A 9,764-nucleotide genomic window follows, 5' to 3' on the forward strand; every position below is an offset into this window, starting at 1 on the left:
ATATTGTAAGGTTCTTATAAATGAGAATTTGAAAACCGGGGGACGTTAAGGAGGAGTATGGTGTCTGCCTTTAGCAGACCTAGTGTGCAACCTGTAATTCAAGTGCTGGATGTGCTGTGCACAGACTGCAAATGTGCGAATGATGTACCTGCCCTGGGAATTGGAATGGGTTTTTCTGTAAGCAGTGACACCTTGTGTTAGTGGTATTGAGTCCAAAGACAAGGGATCTCTGGCCAGGTTACCCTGCATCTGTTTGCGAGCTGCCTGCTGGGGACGCATCCTAAATTACTCTGAATAGAGTCTTCAAAGTGGGATGCAGAAGAGAGGATCGGCGGATGCAAGAGCCTCTGCTGCTGAAGGGCTGTGTGCAGAGTACTGCACACCATGGGATTTTCCAAGTGAGCAAGCAGCGAGGGGTTGGATACAGTGGTGAGGGCAGGTCCTTGGCACCCCCAAAACTGAAAGCAGCTGTAGTTGCCTCAGTCGAATGGCCTTCAGGGATAGCCGGTTGCTTTTTAGCAGTCTGGGCTTTTATGTTACAGAAGTGCATAGTTAAGGTTTGCCTCAGAGGAAGGACTATGATCTCCTTATTAACCAAACTTCTTGGTTTAAATAATAATAATAATAATAATAATAATAATGCTTCCTATCTATTTTGTATCTGCCGGTTCCAGCTTGGGGGGGTTAGAAAAATTCTGTGGTGGTAAATGCTGGAATGAAAGCTGGGCTTTTGTACAGGTGGGTGAGCTCTCTGAAGTGTATCATGAATGTGTTTGTGTTTCACAGTGGCAGTTTGTTTGAAATGTCTCCCATCAGCAAAAAAACTTGGAAATGCTGCTTATTGTTCTTAAAAAATAGGAGAACAAGCTCTCATAGTAGGTGTATAGTCAACTTTGGTTTCCTTCTTTTTTGCTTAAGAGCAGCTGCCCAGTTTGGAAAAGGTTGCTCATAAAGTAAGATTTGTGATCTGCTTAAAATCTCAAATTCGCTTCATCTCGCTTGGTTTCTCCTTGTCTATTCCCAGTTATCCACAAAACAGACTTTTTTTACTGACAGGATTTGAAGACTTGATTGTTTGCTGCGATACCAGATTTTCCTTAACTCCGAGTTTTGCCTCCGAGCAAAGTACAAGCTTGCATTTGCAGCATAAATATGTCAGCTTAGATTGTCAAGTCACAAGTGCTGATTTGTTTGCCTCTGTGCTTAAAGGATATCTTTCCGTGGGGTAGCAGGGCGAAAATAACATGGGTAGTTGTTTTATTCCACAGCAGTGAAGAAATTCATGCTGTTTGGAAATGTAGTTAAGTGTATGTTGGTCAGAACTGTGGTTTGTGGGAATCACTTTTAAAAAGAAAAAGATCCTTTCCTCACTGTACTTATGCTTTGCTTTAAGGAGAACTAGGGAGCAGGGGAATGAAGGTTATTGTGGTAGCAGAGTGGAGGCTTATCCACAGTTTCACCCCCGCGGTGGCTTTGGTTGGCCTCCGTGGTCCTCAGTGGCTTGGGAGTGCCATAGCTGGCTGGATGTGGCAGTGACGGGTCAGCAGGAACCCACTCTATTCCCACAACCTGCTGATGGAGAAGTGATAAAGGCAGAGGTTCTGCATAAAATCTAAATGCACTAAGTGAATTCCTCCTACATACATAACAAATGTGCCTGCCGCTGCCCTGCTATGGGACTGGTGCTGCCAGTCTCTGCCCTTATGTATCCTGGCTGTAAAGTTGCCACGAATTTTGCATTGCTGTAGCTAACTTAGCTTTTGGGAGGATATTATATAATTGAGTTTCAGTTTGAATAATTCATACGTACGCACTGCTGAAACTTCAAAAATTCCTAGTGTTTCTTCCTATTTTTTTCAGTTACATCATGGAGTGACTGACTCTTGATGAGTCTGCATGTTTTCAGCCAACATAAATTGTTTCTAAACACACTCCTGTTAACAGTCACGAATTTAGCTAAAAGTTTAAACCTCTATTTAGGCAAGATTCTTACTGAAGTTAGGCAAAATCTTTACCAAGAACTTGGTTGTGTTGAAGCTCGACCTTTTTTCTTTTTAACTTTTTTTTTTCCCTGAGCATTGAAGACTCCATTTGCAGTTTAGTCTGGTTTAGCAAAGCCTACATTTTTAAGGCTCTTAAGTGCAGAGCTGTGCTATGTGGCTCAAAAAGGGAGTGTGCAAGTAAAGATACGCATCAAGAGTACTTGAATAAAACATAATGTTTTGTTCCAAAAATTCTCTTAATATGCAAGATACGTAATGCGGAGCAGGGAGAGTGGGAGAAGAGCACCCGATTGAAACTTCTTTGCCACACTTGTAGAAGAATCCAATTTTTTTTTTTGTATTGAGATATGACATCTAGCTTTATAAGTGTCAATTAATTGTATTTTTCCATGACTTGCTTATAGAAGCTTGCAGTGATCTGTCTTTCTTAATGCTTTGTAGCGTTATATATTAAAAGCTCTGGTTTGATTGTCATTATGAATTTGGATCATGAGACATCTCTCAGTATCTGTCAGTTTTATTGCCCGTCTGTGCTAATGCACAGCAATTAATGTGATTGCATTAATATGCACCAACTCAAGTCTCCTCCTTTCTGTGGAATAATAATTGTGAGGTCTAAGACTTCTCTATTTCGTGAGAGAGCTGTGAAAAGGCCTTTTTAAAAAAAGACCTAAAATACATACTCTTTCTTCTTGTTTCTTTTCAATTGAGCAAGATATTTTGATTTGAAACACATATTGTTTTCCTCTTAGGCCTTGTTCAAAGGGCCTCTGGTCCCTTTCAGGTTTGCATTTTATTGCTAGTCCACAGGATGTTTTTGGTGTTTGCAGGTTTTCTATTCCTATTTTCAGAGGGGAGTTCTGGTTATACCTTTTTCTGTCATCCAGGAGCCCAAGATAAAGCTGAATCTTTCACCTAAACTGAGTATCGCAAGCAGCTGGTTTCATCTAGCTCAGTAGGGATGTGAAACTTCACATAACGCTAACTGCTTACCTGTAGCTACCTCTGACTTGAAACTGGGAAAACCAATCAATGGTGTGAGGAGCCTTTGCTGTAGAGCGATGTCCCTTCTACCGTTCACATCTCCGCAGATGCGTTGGAGGCTCTTTGCCGGGCTGATGCCTGCTCTGCTTGTGTAGGTGGTGCACTGTCTCACTGAAGTCTGCCTTCTTGCAGGGAGCAGATTCCCAATGTCCTGCCATGGATGATGACAGCCAGGATGAACTGATAAACAAGCATGCTGTACTAGGCAAGGGCAAAAGACAGAGTCTCACGCTCCTCAGCGAAACAGGTAAATGCAGCCTCTCTGCATGTGCACGTTTATAGTTCTAGGTTGGAGAACCTATTGGTTTAACCTCCAAAGAGAAGTAAAGATATATTTGTGACCATTTTTTTCTTTTTCCCTGAGAATTTTTTTGGTTTGCTTCCTAAATTCTGTATCTCAAACCGCTGGCATGCTTCCCTTGAGTTTCTCAAAAACAGGTGGTTTTGATACCACTGAGGAAATCTGGGGTTTCACTTCATATATAACGTCCCAAGCAGGAGTTCTGGTGTGTCCTTCAGTGTTCTGCCTGTCTGTCTGCATCAAATAGATATTTCTTCTCTTTTGTTTTTAAGAAAGCAATGGTGGAAATAGCTGTGATTCAGAAGATGATACCGGAAGTGAGGAGGAAGAAGATGACACTGAGGAAGAGGGAGGTGAGGAGGACAAGGAAGAAAGTGAAGATGAAGAATTAGAAGGTAGGTGTGTTAATGTGCGTTAACAGGCATTTTTTTAATAATTGGAGGAAGAGTGGGATGAAAGCTTTCATCCAGAAATTAACCATGAAATGTAAATCCACAGATGCTGCTGTGTCAGGCTGATGCCCAAATCCTACAGTAATAAACATACAAGTAATATTCCACAATTTCTAAGTTTTTAAAGCATTTGTATGTTTGAAGACTATCCGCTAGCCAAAGTGGTATAATTATAGTCAGTAGGAGTGAACTCTGCCCCAACATGAGTAGAAAAAAAGTAAAAACTGCAGCAGTGGCTCATGCTATTTTTTCACTTATGAAAAGCATGTTTGTTTGTTTCCTTTGGCATGGAGCTCTAAAGTGAATGTTGTGATGGGGAGTTTTGGAAATAAATTACTGTTGCTGTTAGGCCTAGGGAAGAGGGAAGAAGACTTGACTAATTTTTCTTTGAAAAATTTGTTAATTTTACTGAAAATGTACTCTGTAGATGCATGTACTTCTGAAACTGCTGCACTCAAATTATTATTTGGGTAGACAAAAATAGCTTTTTATCACATCTTAAAGCTTGTTGGGAAGGCAAGAGCACAGTTTTCCAAGTTACTAGTTAGACTGATTTGAACACAGACTAAAATGTTGATGCCAGGTGCCAAAAAGCTTTATTAATCCAGCGTTTAGAGTATTCTCTGCTGTGTCCAGACAGGAGAATTCAATAGAAAAGACAAAAGACAAAGGCCCCATTTTCATTATTAAAAAAAAAAAAAAACAACCAAACAAAAAAAAACCCCAAACAAAACAACAACAGCTGTTCCCCCCCAAAAAAAATTTAAAAAAAGTGAGACTGTTTTTTAGGTAACTTTTTGCTGCTTCTTGAAAACATCAACTTAATTCACAGGTTTTAGGAAAAGACTAACACACGTCTCTGTATTTTGTATTAAAAATAAAAATACCTTTCAACAATGTGTGCTGAGTGTTTAAAATTAATTTTACTCAAAACTAAGCTTCTTTAAGCAGTCTCCAGCTAGACACCCAGATCCCTTGCCTCTCAAAATCATGATTTACCGGTGAAATCTTTAATCTGTTCTTCTGCAGGTGAGCATATGGCTGCTTCTTGTCCTCTGGAGTGTGTGTTTTAAAAAAAAAAAAAGTTGGATACATGACAACTTTATTGTAACTTTATTTTTTAACTCCGTTGTTCAGTGGTAGCCTGACATATCCTACTCTCTTGTTGTTTTGGTAATCTGTTGTTTTTCTGCTGTCTGTCCTTTTAATCTCTTGCAAGACTAGTCACACTATCAGGCTTTATTTTTCGCCAGAGTAATCCATTGCTTTTTAGTGAAGGGATTTAGGAAAAAAGAAAACAGCAAAAATTATTGCCTCAAACTAGGGAGGGCTGTGCTTCACCCTTGCAGCCCCATAAAATAAGCTTACTTGGAATTTTCTGTGAACTGGTACCCCATCCTGCCCACCCCCTCTGCCCTCGCTGCTGAAGCCCTGCAGCACACGAGAGTTGTTTTTCATCTCTCACTTTCTAAGATTGTGAAGATGATGATGAAGAGGAGGAAGAGGAAGAAACTGAGTCTGCTGTGGGGGGAATGACTGATTCTCTGAAATTAGAGCCACACATAAACGGAGCGAGCATTTCCTCTGATGAGGATGGTGAAAACTGCCCCATTTGCCTCAACACGTTTAGGGATCAGGCTGTTGGGACTCCTGAGAACTGTTCCCATTACTTCTGCTTGGACTGCATCGTGGAGTGGTCTAAGGTGAGCTGTTTTGTCCCTGATGTCCTGTGGCCTTCTGGTGTGCTCTGCTCTCTTCCCTCTGATCATGCTGTCCTGCTGTAATGAGAACAAAACACTGTAATATTTATATTTGCTTTCTTAAAGTTTTTTACATACACTTGGGTTACTGCTCTATTTGGCAGGATTCATGTTTGTGAAGTGTGATCTGTTTTTCTTGTACCCATCCTGATCTGTTCTGTTCTCTGAAAGCTGTAATGTCATAAGCAAGTGTGTTTCTAGGCATCTAAAATTCTTTTTTTCAAGTCAAGACAACAGTAATACTGGTTTTCTCTGTGTGTATGTGTATATTTCTCTGTATATCTATCTTTATCTCTTGTTGAATTGTGTGTTGTAGCCGTTGGACGGGGGTCTGTTGCGACAGTGAACATTTAAACATAGAAAAGATAAAAGAATACTGACTAAAACAGCAGTTTGCTCTGAATTCAGTTTTCAGTCAGAGTTCCTTGCCACCTAACTGTGTAGTTCCCATAATCACAATCCAGGGTGAGAATTACAACAAAACTTACTGTGCATGCAGCAGTACCAGTGGTAATTAAATCTGAAAAAAGTGGATAAATCACTCTTACTGAATATATTTGTAAGCCACTTCCAGTTGCTCATTTGTCCAAAAGAAAGAAAATGCCCGAAAACATGGGCGCTATTTCAAGGCAATGTTTGGAAGAACTTTGATGTTGCTTTGGCAATGGAATAATAATTAAATGACTTCAGAATAATAAATGCTTTTCTAAAAATGCATGTTTTCTCTGATACAATAAGTTGTTTGTAAACCACATAAGTCAGGTTTAAGTACTTAAAATGTCAAGACCAATAGCTGTTAAAATTATTACTACATTAATTTAATGCTTATTACATTAATAATTGAGGATTTCCTTTTTAAAAATTGAATCAAGAGATGTGCTTATTAACTGTATGGGGAAATTTTTTTTTCTTTCTTTCTAGAATGCAAACTCCTGTCCAGTGGATCGAATTCTCTTTAAGTACATTAGCATTCGGGCACATTTTGGTGGTAAAATCCTAAAAAAGGTAAGCTTTCTGATGTAGCAAACAGCAAGGCCAACTGCCACAAAATAGCGATTCAAAGGTTTACACTTCTAGCATGTTCATCTGATATTTGGTATCTGGATGAATTATTTCTTTCCTATTTTGAGATTGCCTTTTAAGGTGCTGTTACAATTTGTCTTCCTCCGTAACCACGTTTGTGTGGGTTGAAGTGTGACATCGTTTCTGATGGCAAGAAGGGTGGTTTTCATAACTGCCTCTTTTGCATAATGGACATTTGACTCTAAGTTGTTCTGCATTGGTAAGCCTGTCCACATGGGGAAAGTGCCCCGCATACTGCAAGTGCTGTTATAATACGAATAGGAATAATCTAGGTTATACATGATCTCTTCCTTATGTCTTGCTACCAGCTATACTGTGTAGCAGTTGGGTTTGTAAGGGGAGAGAGACACAAGGCAATAGTAGAGCTCTTAAAGGCACAGGTTGAGTGTGCTAGTAGTCTCTCACAAAAGAATACTGAAGAGCTGTCATTGCTCTTTATTAATATCAGAAACATGTTGGGTTTCAGGGGACGTTTAGGAGTTTGATGCTCTGTTTTCGTAAACTGGTGGTTTATTACTAAGTGTTTGCATTTTAACAGAAGTGTGAATTAACATTTAAATCATATGTTTGGGGGGAAAAAGCTAAGCTTGCTCTCTTTTGTCTTGTTTTTTGGGTTTTTTTTGTTCGTTTGACTACTTTTCATCTGATTTGGGAATTTTGGTTTCGCCTGTTCTTAAAATGGTGTTTTCTATAGATGTTGGTGTCTGACAGTAGACAAGTTCAGTAGGTGTTTTCAAGCATTTGATCATGTCCTAGATGTATTGAATGAACTAAATGAAAGTTCTGGTATGTAACAGCCATTTTGGTTCATTCACTTTTAGATTTTGTTGCAGGTACTGTTAATGTGATAATAGATTTTAAAAAGTGCCACATTCTGCATAAAATGTGAATCCCTCTTTTGTTTAGATTCCTGTTGAGAACACGAAAACTCAGGGTAATGATGGAGAGGATGATCCAACCTTCTGTGAGGTGTGTGGCAGAAGTGACCGCGAGGATCGCCTGCTGCTGTGTGACGGCTGTGATGCAGGGTAAGAAAGGTTGAAATGAATATAGCACCTGCATGATTGCAGATGGTGCTGCAGGGCTGGCCAGTGTTTGGTGCACAGGCACTATCTGGTCTGTAGGCTGCCCCTTGCTGCTCTCTTCAGGCTCATCACGTGGCCAGACTTGTATCCATGTGCTTATAGTGCAGACATCCCCATGATGTGAAGGATCTGTTTCTGGTCATGTAGCAGCGTATGTGTGGAGAGTCCTGCACACATCAGTGCTGCAGACCACCAAAACAGGTGACCATACCTTCAAGTGATGAAGATATTTGTGCTCATCCATGCAACATCTGGGTGCATGGAGGGTAAAAAACATTTATCTTTTATGTCTCCTTGAGAGGGTGCACGACTTGTCCCAACTGACTGGGCATTAGTGCTGTGCAGGAGAAGTGCTTAAGATTCAGTTTCGTGAAATTTTGAGATCTCTTCTTTATAGCCACAGCTATTAAATGATTCCCTTACTCTTGCTTACTTCTGTCTCTGCCTAACATTTTTTTTTCCCCTCCTTGATTAATAAAATAAGTGTTTAAGTAGAGGCATCAAGATACTTGAACACAACTTTGGGCCTACAGTCTTCTGCTAGAATTTAAAGCTCTTATACTGTTTAATCGGTCTTGCAGCATTGTCAGTTTGATGTCAAAAGTTACCCATTGAACAAAGAGAGATACTTGATTGCAATGAGTATGTAAAATAATCTTTCAAAAATGACTTCTAGCAAGCTAACTAGACATCTGGTAAGTCTCGTTTTGTCTTTGTGTTCTGTAGTGTCCATATACACTGATTCACCTTCTGGAGAAGAGACAAAATCAGGAATGCTAAATATTGTTAAGCGTGTCATCAGAACACTGAGTTTAAAATACTTAACCAAAACCAGCGTTTCATAGGTCTTATCTGAAGTCATGTCTTTCAGTTCTTTCTGAACTTTCATAAGCCTTATCTGAACCTTGTCTGACCTGACACTGGAGTTGAAAATTTCATCAGTTATTTTTACCAACAATTCTAAAGCCAATGGAGTCATCCTGTCTTTCCATTGCTTTTAGCTAGATGTGGCTTTCCACAATGTTTAAACTGTGTGGTATAATGCTGTTTACTTAAACCGTAACTTAAATTCATAAGATATCAAATCTTTTTCTATTGAAACCATTTTCAGGTAAGACTTACTGGAATGTGACAACCTAACTTTCTGAACTGTGTAACAATAGCATTAAGATTGCTATGAATACAAAAGTGCACATGTCTAGACACTTGAACAAACAGTAGAAAAAGGGTTAATTGCATTAATGGTGTGACACATCAATGTGTGACTTCATTCAGGTTACCAAGTAGCAAGAAGAGTAACGCTGATATAGAGACGGGTGTCAAGAAGATGAAGAATAGGGCTACATCCATAACCAAAAGTCCTTAATTTCACAGATCTCATTTTTCTTATTGTTTGTGAGGACTAAGACAAAATAATGAGGCAGAAGGTCCCCAAAAGCATCCGTTCATTCCTTAAAGGTACATGAAAGAAGTCCGAAATTAGTTCTTCGCTGCCAGTCACAGAGCCCAAGAGATGTGTTAAGGACTTCATAGCCAGTGTCTCTTGCCCTCTGCATTGCCCACAAATAATCCTGGCCAGACTGCTTGGGCACACAGAGTCTTTGTGCTTGTGAGTGGGTGGGGTACAAGAGTGCAAGTATAGAATCATAGAATAGTTTAGGTTGGAAAAGACCCTTGAGATCATCAAGTCCAAGCGTAAACCTAGCACTGCCAAGTCCACCACTAAACCATGTCCCTAAGCACCACATCTACACATCTTTTAAATGCCTCCAGGTATGGTGACTCAACCACTTCCCTGGGCAGCCTCTTCCAATGCTTAATAACCCTTTCAGTGAAGAAATTTTTCCTAATATCCAATCTAAACCTCCCCTGGCGCAACTTGAGGCCATTTCCTCTCGTCCTATCGCTAGTTACTTGGGAGAAGAGACTGACTCCCACCTCGCTACAACCTCCTTTCAGGGAGTTGTAGAGAGCGATGAGGTCTCCCCTCAGCCTCCTTTTCTGCAGGCTAAACAACCCCAGTTCCCTCAGCCACT

At 40.0% G+C, this 9,764-nt stretch overlaps 1 protein-coding gene across 1 annotated transcript in view; it reads left to right on the forward strand.

Annotated features, from left to right (window-relative positions):
- Positions 1 to 3,175: 3,175 nt before the first annotated feature.
- Positions 3,176 to 9,764, forward strand: part of PHRF1 (PHD and ring finger domains 1) — a 30,367-nt gene continuing 23,778 nt past the window's right edge. Inside the window, exons 1-5 of the mRNA XM_009276011.1 lie at positions 3,176 to 3,294; positions 3,621 to 3,743; positions 5,274 to 5,503; positions 6,482 to 6,565; positions 7,550 to 7,671. Coding sequence (XP_009274286.1) covers positions 3,204 to 3,294; positions 3,621 to 3,743; positions 5,274 to 5,503; positions 6,482 to 6,565; positions 7,550 to 7,671 — 650 coding nt within the window. The 5' untranslated portion in view covers positions 3,176 to 3,203. The remainder of the gene's footprint in view (positions 3,295 to 3,620; positions 3,744 to 5,273; positions 5,504 to 6,481; positions 6,566 to 7,549; positions 7,672 to 9,764) is intronic.

The sequence above is a fragment of the Aptenodytes forsteri genome, unplaced genomic scaffold (genome assembly GCF_000699145.1).
Source record: "Aptenodytes forsteri isolate BGI_AS27 unplaced genomic scaffold, ASM69914v1 Scaffold17, whole genome shotgun sequence".
Classification (NCBI taxonomy): Eukaryota; Metazoa; Chordata; class Aves; order Sphenisciformes; family Spheniscidae; genus Aptenodytes; species Aptenodytes forsteri.